Source organism: Ctenopharyngodon idella, chromosome 11 (assembly GCF_019924925.1).
Source record: "Ctenopharyngodon idella isolate HZGC_01 chromosome 11, HZGC01, whole genome shotgun sequence".
Classification (NCBI taxonomy): domain Eukaryota; kingdom Metazoa; phylum Chordata; class Actinopteri; order Cypriniformes; family Xenocyprididae; genus Ctenopharyngodon; species Ctenopharyngodon idella.
Window position 1 is genome coordinate 1,489,002 of NC_067230.1, and position 18,430 is coordinate 1,507,431.

General features: G+C 37.1%; 1 protein-coding gene across 4 annotated transcripts in view; it reads right to left on the bottom strand.

Annotated features, from left to right (window-relative positions):
* The window catches only part of palm1a (paralemmin 1a), a 44,584-nt gene extending 28,485 nt beyond the window's left edge, over positions 1 to 16,099 (bottom strand). The window contains exons 1-2 of one of the 4 annotated variants that reach the window (XM_051912972.1): positions 15,759 to 16,099; positions 1,839 to 1,884 (exon numbers count right to left, since the gene is read on the bottom strand). In XM_051912972.1, coding sequence (XP_051768932.1) covers positions 1,839 to 1,884; positions 15,759 to 15,763 — 51 coding nt within the window. In that variant the 5' untranslated portion in view covers positions 15,764 to 16,099. The remainder of the gene's footprint in view (positions 1 to 1,838; positions 1,885 to 15,758) is intronic. The other 3 variants (XM_051912973.1, XM_051912974.1, XM_051912975.1) reach the window with 3 other exon arrangements.
* Between the last annotated feature and the right edge of the window lie 2,331 nt (positions 16,100 to 18,430).

Consider the following 18,430-nt stretch of genomic DNA (forward strand, 5'->3'; position numbering starts at 1 on the left):
TGATGTACTGTTAAACAAAACGCATGCAAACACAAACAACCAAAATTCTTGCATTTTCTGTACCACTTAACGACTGTACTGTTCTTCAAAAGTTTGAACATCAGTTCTGTAATAACAGTATTTCCTTTTGGTGTGTAAGGTTGGCTAAAAAAAGGTTTTTTGAGGGATTAAGTATTTTAAAACCTATGCCATTGCTCTCAGACCAGAGCATGTGTGGTAATGAGTGCTAACAATCTTCATATGTGAGAGAAAATGAGCTGAGAAAAATGTGTTCATCGATCAGTGAGATCCCAGCCAGCAGGGAGAGCATGTGTGATTGTGTGTGTGTGAAGTGTGCACACGTGTGTGAGGACTAAAAAAGGTACATGGATTAACAGACTGAACTGTTATAGCCTTATTTTTTTCTTGGTAAAAGAAATACAAATAAAAATAAATAAATAAATACAAGATTTATATCATCGTAATAAAATATTTAAGTTGACATTTAAGTTGATATTTAAGTACTTTTCAAAACGTGATTCTATCATAAATCAGACAAAAATAAGACATCTTATTCCAGTTTCAAGTACAGGCAAAGTCTGAATATGAAGCGAACTGTGTTGTTATTTTCTGGGTTTCATTGTTGCATTTTTGTTCTTTTGTTCTTTTTTTCAAATTGTTATTGTAATACTCAAAATGAACACACTTAATTATAATCTTTTTTTTTTAATAGTGCAACGCTATATGAGATAATGTATCTCTTGCCGCCTAAAACCACATTTGAGCTTATTTCTTCATAAATGTTTATAGATTAAATTAGTACTTAAATGAGATCAAATGTGCTGGACCAACACTTTAAAGGATTAGTTCACATCAGAATTAAAATTTCCTGATTATTTATTCACCCCCATGTCATCCAAGATGTTCATGTCTTTCTTTCTTCAGTCGAAAAGAAATTCAGGTTTTTGAGGAAAACATTCCAGGTTTTTTCTCCATATAGTGGACTTCAACGGGAATCAATGGTTTGAAGGTCAAAATTGCAGTTTAAATGCAGCTTCAAAGGGCTCTACAATCCCAGCCGAGGAATAAGGGTCTTATCTAGCGAAACGATCGGTCATTTTAAAAAAAAAAGTATATACATTTTAACCACATATTCTTGCACTAGCTCTGCGATGCGCGTCATAAACTTACCACATTACGTATTCATGTTGGAAGTACCGATCCAGTGTTTACAAAGCGAACGTGCAAAGACTAAGTCAAATGGCCTTTAAAAAAAAAGGTAAAACAACGATGTCGGATGATTTTAAAGTTGGAGGAGAAAATGAAATTTTCAACCTACCCTACCGTGCTGCTGGTTCGGTACTTCCACCTACGTCATGTGTGACCTTTCCAATGTGATTACGTAATGTGCATCGCAGAGCTAGTGCAAGACGAGCATTTGTGGTTAAAAAGTATATATATATATATATATATATATACATTTTTTTTTTTTAAATGACTGACCGTTTCGCTAGATAAGATCCTTATTGCACTGAAACTACAATTTGGACCTTCAAACCATAGATCCCTGTTGAAGCCCACTATATGGAGAAAAATCCTGGAATGTTTTCCTCAAAAATCTTAATTACTTTTCAAAAGAAAGAAAGACATGAACATCTTGGATGACATAGGGGTGGTTACATTAGCAGGACATTTTAATTCTGAAGTAAACTAATCCTTTAATGGCATTTTAGGCACAGGCAGACAAACTAGCCACATATGTAAAAATCTCTGACCCAGTTTCAGATTTGTGAAATGGGTTCAGTAGGTGGGTTTATTAGGACTGCCAGGGGAACATGTTGTGTGAGAATCTGACTTACTGCAATAGCCTGGAGCCGGTCCTGCTGTGAGACTGATTCTGACATCCTGAAAGACAGAGAACATATATTAGGCTGGGAGATCTCTTAGCTATTTTGTTGAATTCAGAAGACTGACTGTAAAATGACATAGTTGCCGCCTTCACATAGGTATATTGTATATATGACAGGATCATACCCACACAACACACAACCACAATGATGCTGTAATTACCACTTAGGAATTTTCCTAGAGCCCTGACTTTGAAGTGCTGATCATGATGGAAGCATATTGTTATTGATTATTAAAATTAAAAATCGCATGAACATCACATTAAAATTCTGTGTGTGTGAGTAAGGTAGATAGATAGATAGATAGATAGATAGATAGATGTCTTCTGTTTTGTTAAAAATCTGGAAAAGTTGAGAAATATGACCTCTGAAACCTATAAAACAGTAGAACTGAAATCTGTTAAAGGTCTCAAAAATAATGACTGCCAAGATGCAGGTTAAAATGGTTCTTTCCCACAATTTAAGAAGGGAAAAGTTTACAAAACGATTCTGGAGCTTTCTGAGATTTGATTCATGCTGAGTTTGATTGAGCAAGAGAAGGAAATATTCAGCTTTGGAGTGAAACTGCAAAAATTCCTTGTAAGGTTTGTGCAACTGATTCCAAGAAGAGCATAAAATGGCTAAAGAACCCAGTTAACATTGACCACATCCTCATGTGGGACAGATTACTTCAGACAAATGGCAGTGTGAAGTTCTACCTAATGACAAATTAAATCTGTTTTCCGATCAGGAACATCCTCATTCAACTCACTCCCTCATTTATTGTCAACACACACATTTTCTTGTTCATTCACTAAGGGCCCAGCCCAAAAGGTCTTCCAAACAGTAAGATGGACCCCTGCTGTCAGCCCCGTCTGCTGAAGGACACAGCTGTGGCGGCGGCTCTTATGCCATCAGGGAAAAGAAGAATGTGAAGGTTGTTCTCCGACCCACCACATTCGCCTTCCCATCCCCCCCACAAGAGTAAAACAGAACACCTGTACAAACAGCCTGCCAGAGGAACTTGAATGGATGACAGCAGCAAAGAGCAGAGTTAGTGCATGATGCTGAACCTGGCACACCATACGCCAACACTAGGTGATTATGCAAACTTCCTTTTGGAAGGCAATATGACTGTAAGGATGATGTGTAAAACTGAGTCTGCCATATGCTTTTTCTCTGAACTATATTTGCTTTGTAAAATAGTGAATTTATATCTAAATCTCAGATATCCAAACCATCATTATATGATCGGAAATAAAATTTTGATCTGGCAGTCATTAAAACAGGTGGAAAAATCCTAAAGACTAGTGATGGGAAGTCCAATTTTTTTCTGTGAACTGGTGCTTCTGTACAGTTTGTTTCAGTGAACCGGTTCAAAAAATGACTCTCCAGTTCCTTTACGTAATCACACAATGATGTCACGTATACACAATTATTTTATTAAAACAATGATGTGAAACACAGATGTTTTTATTTGTTATATTTTATGCTTTACAGCACAAGACATTAGAAACTTACATTTTGCCCCCTTTATGAAACCCTCGGCAGACAGTTCTCAGCATGTCGGATATGTCCAATAGACTATTCTCAGTTCAGTGTACTGTTGGACTAATGAGTACTGTTGGATGCTGAATGAGTTGGCAAAAACTGGCATCATAGGATCCTATACTCCTGGATATTGGCTCATCTCGAGTCGGAGTGACTGTCAGGCACATCCGAAAGTGAGTTTAGGTTGGAGCCCAGGCCTCAGGTGGAGTCCAGGGCCTCAGCTGGGCTGCTAGCCTCAGCTCGTGATTGGCAGCTGAAGGTTGACCTCGGGGGGCAGCTAAATTGCAAGGTCTACACTCAGGCCAGATTTGGTCTTAACATCTGACTGTTCCAAGCAAGTGGTCATTTTGGAACTTATTGTCCCCGGATAGAGGAGGTCCACGAGCGCAAGAAGGCCAAGTATCTCGAACTGGCAGAGGAATGTAGAAGGCATGGGTGGAGGGCCAGCTGCGAGCCCATTGAGGTGGGCTGCAGGGGCTTTGAAGGACAGTCTCTAAATTGGACATTCAGTCTCCTTGGTATTAGAGGTTTGCAAGAAAGAAGAGCCACATAGAACATCATAGAAGCTGCAGAAAAAGCTTCAAGGTGGCTGTGGACCTAAAGGGGTGATCCATGGTGTACTGTGCTACTTGGACACAAGCTGGGGACTGATCACCCCCGGATGGGTCGCCCAGGCGAGGGTGTCTGATGATCTAAGACCAGAACCCTGGGTTTATCTTTGAAGATGTGTCAAAGTTGCACCATTGGGTGTTTCAGAAACCTTCTAGATCTGTGCTGACTCAAACCATGAATTGTTTCAGACGGTTCAGTCCGATTTGGTGAACTGGTTCATTTCACTAAAATGAACGGGTTCCAAAGAACGATTTGTTCGCAAACTGGACATCACTACTATAAACTTATATTGAAGAAGCGTCCTGAGCCATATCTATGGAGCAGAATAAAGAGTGCATGATTCATCGAAAATAAAACCGGAATTGCAATATAGCTTTGTGTAATTATTTAAAGTAATTACATAAGTATATGCACTGCATGTTTCAGAGTGAAGCATGGCGCTGTATTCTTACACATGAGCAGTTCCATAATAACATATATTCACAAAAGTTTGGCCAAATCACAACTAGTGTTTTTTTACCCAAATCATGCAGCCCTAATTGAGAGTCAGCTCTTTTGATTTGTACCAATAAGCAACCACCCAGAACTACCTGGCAACACTCCCAGAAAACCATATCCAATCAATAGCAACATGCTAACAACCATTCAGAACACCTTAGCGACCACCAACACCCTGGTAACCACCCACAACACCCTAAAATTGTGGCAATCCATTCACATTTTTATATAAAATTGTATACAATCTGTTGTCTTCACTTGTGAAATAAGAGAAACTTCTTTATCATGGCACAAATCTGAAACTGGTATAGAATAAGGACTTTTAAAGGGGATATTTTTATGTGTTGCATGTGATTTCAGGAACAAGAGTGTGTGTCGGTCAGGTCTGCTTGACTTCTGTATGGATCAGAGAAGCTTATTCAGCAGAATTTGCATCCATATCCAGACAGACTGATACACAGCACAAAACTGCAGTTCTCCAGCCACCTGATTACACACTCCAGCATTAAGCAAAACAAGTTAAACAACTAAACAGATCTGTATGGACAGAGATATTTAATGTTCCTCTTTGATTTTAAAATCTTGAAATAATAGCCTCTCATAAAATACCTCACCATATACAAGTCATACTCACGAGACTAACAAACACCTATTATATTCGATGAAGCCATGTGCACTACAATCAAACTAGTTGTGTTATGCAAATTAATTGGCCAGTTTGAGATTATTGTACCAGATTGACAGAAGTGTTACTTCCTCCTTGTGTAAATTGCATTTTATGTTTTCAACATTTTAGTCAATTTTGACTAAATATTGTGTAAAATGTGTTTTTGTTTGCTTTCAGCAATTATGTGTCATTCGCCATCAATACTGAAGCAAATAATTACTGTGTCACTTGCAGGATAAATGAAATGCAAAAACAATGGTTGAATCCGGAATAGCATAACAGCATTACTCTTCTTATATATGGCTAAAATGGTGATAGTATGCTATTCCAATGACTGTTTTCAAACAGGTTTCCCAAATGCTTCCCCTGACTAGCATAAGTTGGATAAACAATTAGTCTCAGCCCCAAAGGCCTGTTCACACCAACACAAATGTAAGGCACAAAAATTCGGTCTGATTTTCACATTTTCACATTTCCTCTAGTTTTATTCAGATGTTCACAGCGTCTTGGAGTGAACAACCCAACATTGGTTGAGCCAATATTTTGTCAGGCTGGTGGGATGCTCCAACAAACAAAGGATGAATTCGGAATACCATACATAACACTGAAAGACGTACAAAGAAACTGTCCCCTACAAATTGAGCTCAGTGCAAGTCTGCCGCAATGCTGGACTCAGGGTTAGTAGGTCAGTGTTGTCAGGCATAAAATTACATAATAATGTACTTCTCACAAGACAGTAAGAACCTCACATTGATTTTTTGTTTCCATCTTTTTTATCTATATACAGCTGCAGATTCTGTGCAGTGGAGGCTCAGTCATCTGTAAAATTAGGGTCATGTGTCTGGATAATTTTCCTCCCGTCACATGCTTATCTGCCACAGCAAGCACAAACAACAGCAGGATCTTAGAGCAAGTCCGGTCAGCACGCCCCATTCGCCAGCTGATTAGATTTCCTTTACTAGCTTAACGCTTTATTAGCTGTTAACAGCATGTCCAAGTTGTCTTGTAATGTTATGTAAGAGCCAGTGATGCGGAAGCTAAAAGTTGCTTTTCAGTTAGTCACACTACAAAATACTAACAAATGTAGCTAATAAAATTTACAGTACTTATCAATTTTATATATATAACTTCAAAATTTATATATATAAATTCAATGTTTTTGCAATTACTTTTAAATAACTGGTGTGATTTTTAGTGGCTGTTAGTTCCCCTCAATGAGTGTAGACTACTGTAAAAAAAAGTTTGGTGTTGGTGAAATTTTTTTAATGTTTTTGAAAGAAGTCTCTTATGCTCACCAAGGCTGCATTTATTTGATCAAAAATACAGTAAAAACAGTAATATTGTGTGACATATTATCACAATTTAAAATAACTGTTTTCAATATTTTTTAAAATGTAATTATTCATGTGATGGCAGAGCTTGATTTTCAGCAGCCATTACTCCAGTCTTCAGTATCACATGATCCTTCCAAAATCATTCTAATATACTGATTTGGTACTCAAGAAACATTTCTTATTATTATCATTGTTAAAAAAATTGTGTGGAAAATTGATACATTTTTAGTAGTCTTTGATGAATAGAAAGTTATAGAAATAATTATAGAATGTTATAGAAATATTTAATCTTTTGTAACATTATAAATGTCACTTTTGATCAAGTTAATGTATCCTTGCTGAATAAAATAATTTCCAAGGAAGGCATCAAGGCACATCCAAATCCAATGTTAGCTTAACTTCCTGTCTCCTGAGACACATTCATCTGATCAATTTTTGAAGGCAGCATAGATGTATCCTTTGCTGCCTTTGATATCCCACAATCCTGTGCTTTATTCTGTGACAGTTGAGCAAAAATAATAAAGGTGGCATGAAAGTTGTGGTTGGTGGTCAGTTTGTGTGTGGATGTATGTTTTTGACCAACATTTTCCACTTTTGATGTCATTTCTAGCAAGAAATTACTATTGTAGTAATTAAATATTTGCTTAGTTACAGTAGCAGAGCCAGAGGGGTGGGAGCCACCCCAAAATTTAATTCGACGCAACACGTCTGGTGTGAGGCATGGCTCTTCATCCATAGCTCGCACACAGAGAGTGCACAAATACTTTTCTTACGCTTGAACGGACAAAGTATGGCAAAATAGCTATTTTTGGCTAGTATATCATAGTAAACAAAGTTGGTTATGTCTAAACCAAATGTAAACAGTTGAGAAAGATATCGGATGTGTGTCAATATATTGGATTCAGTATAACCTTTTGCTTTTGGTCTTAAAGTGACAGCAGCCTAATATAGCCTACCTGTTCCACCGATTCCACTTTTCCGATCTACATTTTTTTTCTTATTAATTAATTAGTTTAAGGATTTAAAATCCTTACATTTACATATCCTTACATAAGTAATTATAAGTAGGCCTACTTTTTAAAATAATTACAAATTGAAAAAATTTAATTAAAACAATTGTACATTTGATTGTTACATCATAGACAGCGGGAGATCTAATAAGTTGCATTCACGCACGGATCTCTTTTGAAATATAATAAGTAATGCGGTTTGTCCTGTCCGTTTAATCCCTTAAGGCTTAACTGGCTGTGTTTAGGCCCTACATTAATTTTGCGTCATGAAACCATTTTGAGATGCAAGTAGGCTACATTAAACCACTTACACGGAGTCGCGCACAGCTGCATGCGCGAGCACTCTTTACAAACAAAGTGTCAGCATTTGAAATTGAAAGCAGCCTTCTGTTCATATTTTAAATATATAAGTCCACTGCATTCCAAACGACATAAACAATGCCTTCGTAGAGCATTTGTAAGGAAAATACAGACGGGCGAGACCACGCACAGCAACATCAAACAAAGCTCGCGTGATTCTTTTGAAGGACAGATATGATTCTGATAGAACATAGGCCATAAAAGGACATTATTATTTCCTCAGGTATTTTCTTAGATTAATCACATATTTCACAAATTAAGCTGCTTTTGACATGCACCATGTTCAAAAACAGTGTAGGGATAAGAAGGAATTCAAGGCATCTCTTTTACCCTAAAGAAATCACATCAGACATACTAGAGAACTAAAACAGATGTTTTTCCACTCAATAAAGCAGCACCTCATCTCAACACAGTCTGAATACATTCTTCTAACAGTTTCAGAAGCCAGAGCATTTCATGTCTCTCAGCTGAGTTCAGGGGTGTTTTGAGGTCGTGTGGATGAGCAAACGTCTTCCTGCAGTGAAAAAAGCATGAGACGCAAAGAGCAAATTTTAGACCCCATGACTGCGGGAGTGTCCTGCAAACAGAAACATTAAGAGAACTATTTAAGCCAGATTTTGACCAAAGCACTAATTTGTGTTCTACTTGGAAAATAGATTAATGAACCTAGGATTAACTTCCTGTTTGTTCTCACCTCTAAGGGCAAATTCCAAATGGAAGGGAGCATCCCTATGCCCTACTCCCTTCGAAGGGCAGAGCCCTTGAAGTGGGAAATTTGGAGGGAGCAGGGCACTTGAGTGCCATTATGTAGCCGTTTGGAAGGCACTTGGCGAAAGGGAGCAATGAAAGAAAACGTAATTTCTTCATTTTATATATATATATATATATATATATATATATATGTGTGTGTTATATATGTGTGTGAGAGTGTATTTCTCTGTTCTCAACTTTAAAACTTGCCGTCTCATCTTTGGACACTGCACTACTTAACACATTTCTTACCTATGAAACTTATTTAAACATAACATGACAAAAATGTGTGAAATATATCACGAAAAAAAAAAAACTTTAATTGCTCTGTTTGTAAGTTAACTCAAACTCTCCCGCCATCTAGATTTAAAATGAATCACGAGTATTTGCTGGGTCACATGACCATAAATGATAAGCACCTCCTTGAAGTGACCATCGCATGTACCCTTTCGCTAACGGCCTTGTGGAAGGGTCCTTCATGAAGGGATTCAGTTGTTCACTTTCGTTTGGAACACCCCTTCAAATGGCGTCCCCCCGTTTGGAATTTGCCCTAAATCTAATAGACACAAAAATTAAGGGCCCAATAAAACTGTGACTTTTTTATTACTTATTATTATTAATAATATTTTGTAGCAAAAATAAAATAAATAAAAATATTTTGAAGCAAAAATAAAATGCATCCATCCATAATAAAAGTAATCCATACGACTCCAGTGGGTTAATAAAGGCCTTTTGAAGCGAAGCGAATGGGTTTTTGCAAGAAAAATATCCATATTTATAATATATTTATAAATTCAAATAACTAGCTTCCAGCAGACGACCGTACACATACTGCGCAAGTCGACTTGTGCCAAATAAGTAACCCCTGACGCGATGTATGACACAGGATGTAGGAGTAGCGTAAGCTTAGACGTCTCTCAAGGTTCAAACCAATAGGGCAGGGCAACAAACTCAAGCTCCACTTCTTTTATATCAAAATCCTCCAACATTTCTCTTTAAAATTTCTTGTTTTAGACTTCTAATTCGTGACCGGTGTTTTGTTTTGCTCTATCCTCTGTGCTTCCGCGTTCGTCATTGCGTCAGGTCAGAGGTTGCTCTTCCACCGCAAATTGAGGCGTACGACTGTCTGTCGGAAGCTAGTTATTATAGTTAATAAAGTTTTAAATAAGGATATTTTTCTTACAAAAACCCATCACTTCGCTTCAGAAAAACTTTATTAACCTACTGGAGCCGTATGGATTACTTTTATTATGGATGGATTCATTTTATTTTCCCCCATTCAAAACCATCATAAAGCTTGGAGGAGCAAGGATATTTTTAAATATATCTCCGATTGTGTTTGTCTGAAAGAAGATAGTCATATACACCAAGGATGGCTTGAGGGTGAGTAAATCATGGGATGATTTTAATTTTTGGGTGAACTAGCCCTTTAATTTCATTTTTATTTTATTTTTTATTCATTTTAGTACTCGAACTTCCACTTGCTTTATTTCAGTTAGTTGCCAAGGCAGCATTTCATTTGTTTTGTTTTTTTTAGTTTATGGTTATTATCTAATATTTATTCATTTATTCATTCAGCTTTATTTCATTTAATGAAAACTAAGTAGTATGACTCTTGGAAGTTTACACATTATAATGATTAACTCATGACATTTTATGTCTAAATCAGTCTGCATCCCAGTAGCAGAACTGTCTAAAGAATCCACCTAATGAGCCATGCTCCTATAATGACCCTACAAAACTAATAACTATAACTCAGTAAAACACACTTAAATGTCAAGGCTAATTACTTCAGTGCTTAGAGATCATTGGTTTAACCTTTACTACTGGTGCTTGTGAGGGAGAGGATATGGACAGAGGCTTACAGACTTTAACCAGTGACATATTATTATATAATATGATAATGTCTTAGAAGAAAAGGTTCTTAAAAGGGTTCTGTCAGGGGCTTCATATACAACCTTTTATATGTTTCATATAAACTTTTATATGTTTCATATACAACCTTTAATATGTTTCCATCATGGGATCATTTTATGGATAGTTTTAATTAATTTTGTTTTTAATTTTAATTACATTTTGTGAATTAAACAGCTTGCAAACATATTTTATAAGTAGAAAAATTTGAAAAAACCTGTTAAACATGAAAGCATTATGCAAATATTTAAGACACTTCTCCTTATATATAGAACCTTTTTGGCATAAAGCGTTCTTTAAAATTGAATCAAGAACCCTAGGGTTCTATACTAACCTCACTAAACCATTTTTTTTCTGTAGAGTGTACAAATGGTTTGAGATCATTCAATCTATTTCCACACTCTCTAAAGATTTCCAAAGAGAATTCAGCCAAGGAAATTACATGCTTAGCCTGAAGCATGGACACAGACTCTATAGACTGACTCTGATTTATAGTGTAAGTTTAACACATGTGCAGGGCTATTCATGCCTTTGGGCTCAACACTAGTGATGGAGGCATCCAAGCAGCCTCACAGACAGAAGCGTCACAGCAGAGTAATTATGTCTGGTTATAGGGTCAAAGACACAGCTGAGCAGCAGGAGATGAGAGGCCAGATTCTGCTGGTGCTGTTCTATGAGAACTCTATGAACAGTGAATGTGTCTGTTTATTTTGCATCATTTACAACTCACCCTCATGTCATTCCAAATATGTATGATTTTTATGGCTGCCCCCGAATAAAGATCAAGTCAATAGGTTCAAAGAATATACTGATTCTGAGACATTTTTAAAATATCACCTTTTGTGCTCTACAGAATTAAGAAAGTTCTACAAGTTTGGAACAATATGGGTGAGTAAAGTATTCCTTTAACTAAGGCTTAAATGTAATGCACATGCTTTGTGTATCTACTGTGACATGGTTTATTGCAAAATATGCCAATGTAACAACACACACACACACACACACACACACACACACACACACAAAAAAAATCCAGTATGCTTTGAACCTAGGATTCGGAGAACCTAGGATAATTGCTACTTTTTATCTCACAATTCTGACTTCTTTTCTCAGAATTGAGATATAAACTCACAATTGCTAGTTATAAAGTCTAATTCTGAGGGGAAAAAATACTTTTTTCTCAAATTGCAAGTTTATATCTCACAATTCTGACTTTATAACTCACAACTGCATGTTATAAAGTCAGAATTGCGAGATATAAACTTGCAATTGCAAGAAACAAAGTCAAAATTGTGAAATAAAGTCGCAATTATTTTGTTTTTTATTCAGTGGCGGAAACAAGCTTCCATAGGGCTTAATTCATATTGTGACCACAAATTAAGAATTTGTTAAGAACAATTTGAACATGAATTATTATTTGTTAATATGAATTAACAAATTGGTCAAACATGGCCATGATTTAACTAAAACGAAGAAGCAAAGTTTAACACTGAAAACAGTATCGTACTTTGTCTACTGTTTAAACAGCATTATGGTAAAAATGGAACACTACGGCAACAGCTTTCTTACCTGTATGCAATGGCATTTTGCCAGGGGTTGGGCAGAACTGACAGAACTGCAGTTTCTTTCAGTTTTTTCCCTTGTTTGCTAAGAAGTATTTCCTACTAAATCAAGGCAGTAATTAACTCTGGTCAAACGTATCCATAGCAGACTGGTGGGAGTGGCCTTGGATGGCAACATGCCCAGTGCATTATGGGAGTTGAAGTTTTCCTACCTATAAGGCAAAAGGGAAGACGACAGCCTTTTTCTTAGTTTTCTCTATAGTCAGGTAGCACCGATGTCAAAAATGTTTGCGTCTTTCTAGAGCATAGGCATCCAATTTGAATTGAAAGCACATTTTTCCAACAGTGAAGTACCCCTTTAACTAAAACAAGGGAGTGAGTTAGTAGGGGTTGCCCGTATACGACTATGCCACAGGTGGGAATGAGTTCTTGTGGCCATGATATCTATTCTTCCACGCCATGTGCAGGTCTCTGTACAAAATGTCTTTAGAAAGTGTAAAAAAATGTACAAAATAATCCTGCAGTCCTGGAAAGGAAATGATGCAATGATTCTGTAGTTACATGCACGTTCAGCCTGATATCCATATCCAAAGTTGCTGTACTGAAATCAACACTATTCTGTCCAGGGAAACAGGCATGTCCCTATGGATTTACTCATGAACTGCTGAAAGAATACTGTCTAATTTATATGACCTCGCCCCATATTGTAAGTAAAGGGTGTTGGCCATAACAGATAAATGAGATAACACAAACTACTCTCACACTGATAGTTAATAACAAAGCAAAGAGAATAACAACATGGACAGGAAGTGAAGGGCAGAGGATACATTAGTTTTAAATCATGGTGGGAAGCGTTTCCTATTTGCTTTTTTTATTCGCTTTAGTTCTCACTCAGTTTTCATCTGACTTTGAGGAACCCTGACCAAGCAGTTTCAGGCCTGTTCATTAGGGCTCAGCTCAGACACGGAGTCTGATGAATCCTTTGAAGCTTCCCAGCATTCCTCAGCACATGTGGCAGAAATCAGCACTTCATAAGCAAGAGGAAAGGATGACAGTGGAGAAATGGTACGCATGCTGAGTTTCAAAGCAACATCAACAAGAACTGATGGGCCCATCAACCTTCTCATTGAAGCCTGAGATTAATAATGCTCCATTTTGGACTTTACCCTTAAGTGAAAGGGAAAACGAGCAGCTTTATCATACTCAAATTTCACCACAACTGCACTGGTCATAAAAAGGCAATATGCAGTACCCAAAATACACAATAGGATTATACATACAATTACCACCACATTTTTTTCAGCTAAAAGCAGCTCATATCATATTTCAGGGAAGATATTTTCATTGTGCCAATAAAACAGCGCCTAATTTCATCCTCTCCTGAACATAGTGGTCATTTATGGGGTTTCAGACAGACCCATACGAGTCACTAATGGAAGGGCATGTGTCATCCGATATGGGTAGGGCCTTTCATTCAGATTCCAGGAGCAACTGTCAGCCCACCCCTCATCTCTCTCCCTCTCCCTTCGGTGTAGTACATTACAGTAATTAAGTCTGCCGGCAGTTGCCTCTGCTCTTCTAGCTAAAGCCCCGGTCATGATGTATGTATCCTCTCAGTTTCACAGAGGGAAACAGGATTCTCAGTGCATGGATTATTAGGTTGTTTCACATATCAATAGAGTTCACTGCATTCTTACAGAAATCTGTCAGGCAGAAATCTTCTGTGTACCATTTATGTACCAATAAATCTTATCATTTGACTTGCTTAAAGTCAGCATGAAATGGAAATTCCCTCACATCTATTTTCTGAATGCATCTTAATGATCTCATTAAGGATAATTTATCCATGTTTAATTTTGTAACTTTGTCATTTTAATCAAAATATCACAACTAACAAATCTTCCAGTGAAACGACAGACTATTTCACTCTCTGGTGAAGTATGCCAGACTTTTTCAATAATTTTGTCTGCTTAAACCCCGCCCCTTTCTTACAATCATCTGCAAGCTTGTATTCAGATCTGCCTCCATCCAATCAACAACAGATGGGTAGAATTTTTATTTATTTATTTTTTTTTGGTTAATATTCCATTTTGTCTCAGATGTACGTCACAATATGGAAGAAATGATCTGTTGCTTTTCCATTACATCACAACTATCATTTGTCTTTCTCAGTGTGGTGCATTACACAAGCACTAACTTGCAAAATTCAATTTAATATACAATGTACTGAAATGTTGCAATATTACTAGATTTGTATTGTTCGAAGCAAATATCAGCACAGCAACAGAAGTTAAAGTTCAGAGTAATCAACAGAGAAATGCAGCAGAGAAAAAAGACCAATCATAATTCAGTATGCAAATGAATGCAAGAAAGAAGACCAATCACAATACAGTATTCACATTAGCAATACCCAAATCACTTCTTAGTTTTAATTGAAAATATAGTCTACATTTTGAATGAAAGCAAAGTTGTGTGATTTTGTATGAGACTTTTAAAAGAGCATCTGTATTTTCTTATTACAGTATCAACCTTATTTTGCAATGTAGAAGAAAGCTATTGTCTGCGCATGTGCAAAACTTTCGTTTCATTAGCCGCTGTATGTAAATAACTAGAAGAAAATGTGCAGTAAATGGTCAAACTATTTATGCAGAAAAAGTGTTTATGATTATGAGAGTTAATTAAAATAACATGACAACGAATACTAGTTTGCTATATCAAGCATCAAGTACAAAAAACAACAGGAAAATAAGGTGGATAGCTCAAAGTGGGGTTTCTCTCGCTAGTGTGCATGGAGCAAGAAATACAAAAATCTGGAGTGGAGATGGAGTGGAGGAGTGATGCGTTATATAGAGGGGAGATATCTGTAAATCCATTCCATTCATATACATTTTCCAATCCACACTTTTATTCAGCTCCTTGCTTATTTAAACCCAAAGCACACTATTTTGGCTTCTTTTCGAACTATTTTCGTTGGCGGAGATGAAATATTAAAATAAATTAACCTATTTCTGTATTTCAGTTACTTGTTTTAGGACTTCTGTTGTCACAATCGTTCTGCAGTGCTGAATAAGCATGGCAGATTAGTAGCCTCGTGCCTATGACCGAAACCATGACCGAAACACAGTAGTGGTTACAGTAGCCACTGCGATACTGTACACAAACACACATGTAGATGAATAGCATTTTTGGTAACTAAGTACCTCAAAGATTAAAAAAGAGACATTCTGCTTCAAAATTAGCCATGTAAACAACTGCACTGAGTGTCAATGCCATGAAGGAGAAACCTATTTCTGTCAGCACTGGGGATATAGAGCGCATGTGTGCTGGATGCTGCTCACCGCTGGATGTCATACCGTTATCCGCTGTACCGTAGCTACACACTACACCACAGCAAAATATATACAATATAGCCCTAAAACGATCGGCGTTTTTTAACATTAACATTTTCAACAGCCTTATTACAAATATACCGTTTAATTGTGCCATAGGTTGGCAACGTATGAAAGCAAATCTCTGTATATTGCAACAGAAGAGCAGAGCTTGGGATGTTTTGCAGGTGTGGCTCCGTTCACTCATTATAAGGGCCAGCGACACACTGGCCTGCCCACTAAATGAAGAATAGTTGCTATACTCACTGCATAGTGTCTCAATGCTGTTTCCCCTCAAATTTCAGGTTTATTCTCCCGTTTGTTTTTTATCAGAGGCGCAGCACCATCAGTGTCAGCCCTGTGTCTTCTCCCTGTGTGTGAGTAGTGAGACCGGGAGCTGCTGCTGCTGCTGGCGTCCCTCCCCTGAATCTGCCCCTCTCTGCCTTATGATCAGTCCACTGCGATCTGAAAAAAAAAAAAAAAAAAACACTCAAGCGTCCGTGTCAGCGAGCTCTAAAGCGGATCACTGTGTAATATCTCTTTATGAACTTTCTGAGAGTGTCCGGGTTTTCAAAGATCTGAGATTTGTATATATGCTCGTCTACATATGTTTTATTTTAAGGATATTTTGGCCCAGTGTGACAATTAATGGTGAGATTTGTCGCCCCCTCATGGACGTAGAAGGTATTACGAGTCTATGTAAACGTGTATTGACATCATGTTGCAAATTATTTATTTATTTATTTTAGTAATGAGATTCTGTTGAGTTATATTAAAACTCTCAACTTGGCATTTAAAAATGTATTCGCTATATAAAAAAATATTAACTATCTGTTCTGAATGTTGTTTAAATACAATTTTTATTTATTTATTTGAATAATTTCTTTTAACACAGCTGCTAGATTTTTTGCATAGACAAAACATGATTCCTGTTCCTGTAACCTCTTTAACCTCTTCATTGTTCATTAAAAAGTCAATTACAGTAACATAATCTAGTGTGCACTTCTGCTGCACAATGATTGGAATAGAAGATTATTCTTCACGACATATTAACTTTTCAACCCTTTAATTAGGAAAGGGTTGAAAAGTTGTATAAGTGCATGTACAGACCTTTTCATAATTATTAATGTATGTATCCCTTGCACAATCTGAAATGCACAAATAAATATAGGTGAATATATCTAAATATGTATATGTAATGATATTTATGATTAGCCTACCTGTAATGGAGCTCAAAAATATGATCCTATTTTATAAATTGTATCTTTCCTATTTTTAAAATAAGTAAAAATAAATATGTATTTAATAATAAATAATTAAAAAACATTTTTATGGTTATTTTTGATTTTCTAAAATTGCAGTCATTATTTTATTCATGTTATTATTTACATTGAGTATGACACAAAATGACAATCTGTGGTGTACTTCTTTCACCTGACAGTGCAGTTGGGTTGTATGTTTGGCAGGCAGCCTGTAGATGGAGTACATGACCAGCTCTTGCTGTACATATACTGCCATAGAAACGTTACCATGCCCATTGGACTCTATTATAGGAATCTGAATTCATTTTAAAATCGGAAATAAATCATTGAAGATGCATAAAATCAATTAAATATATAAGCTGAGCACGATTTTGTCCTCGTCACTAATAGAGACAACAGTAAAGCTTTCATCTGTCTGACCTCCAAAACAGCTTCAAGTCTTCTAAAAAGAGCGAACACTGTCAGAAATATTCACATGTTCTAGTCGAATGCATAGCTACACTGGATCTCTTATGTTAAAAGCACTTAAATAACGTATCAGTGACTTATTGAGCTGGTTTAACACCGTGGACATTTTTCTCAGGCAAATCTCGCCTTTTTGAAGGATGCATTTCCAGCCCACACAGCTCCACCCTGATGCTCCTGCAGCCAGTCCTCACGCAGACTCTTCGGCAGCCTGCACACGGAGCCGCCTCACTGGCCTGCCAGTTGCCGTGGTAACTTGACATGTCTCCATTTGCTCTGATCAATGGAAATGTTGCCGTCGCAGGGGATTGGAGCGCTGCCAGCTCTCTCAGAGTGCACGTAAATCCCTCTCTTCCTCTCTCTTGCTCCAAGACAGGGAAGACACAAAAGAAAAAATGGTGGCAGGGGAAGTGGTGGGGTGGTGTAATGCCATCTGGGTGTTTTCTTGGCCTCTGTGGTCAGGGTTAAATGATCACTCATGAGGCAAATCATTTCATTTGAGTGCACTGATTCTGTAATAACAAAACAATCAGTTTGAGTGTCACTCCTGCGATGTGGAATAAAGGATTTTCCTCAAATGATCAGCCTTCTAGATTTTGCTGAGTGTAAATTTTTTTTTTTCAGGAGGAGAGGGGGTTCAAATGGCTGCGGCATGTGTGTGTATTGTGGAAGAGGATTTGATTTCAGCATGATGCTGTCTGTCATGTCAAACCTTGAAGAACCTTGAGCAGTGTGTAAGAAAACCCTTTTTGAAGACAGATTTAAGGCATTGTTTGTTCTCTAATACATCTGTGAAACATGACCACAGTGAAATTTAACGTGACATGCTTAAAGGCACAATATGTAAGATTTTTGGGTTGCACTTTATTTTAGAGTATGTGCACTTACGTGTACTTACAGCGTACTTACCTAACAAAGTACTGGTCAATATAAGTCAGTGGCGGCTCGTCAGGGGAGGTACAGCCTACCCAAAATTTTGAGGAGAAAATTGTTAATAAAATTCCCAGTTATTCATTTCATTTCATGTCTCAGAATGTGTATTTTTTTGTTCACCACTGTAACACCATAACATGTTACTGAAATCGAAAGCACCACTGTTGTTTCACGAATGTGCCGAATCTGCTGATGCCATTACAACCCCAAAGGGGATAGACAAGGGGAAGGGGGAGGCACATCCAGAGCCGGCCTCTGTGTCTCAATTGTAAAAAATTA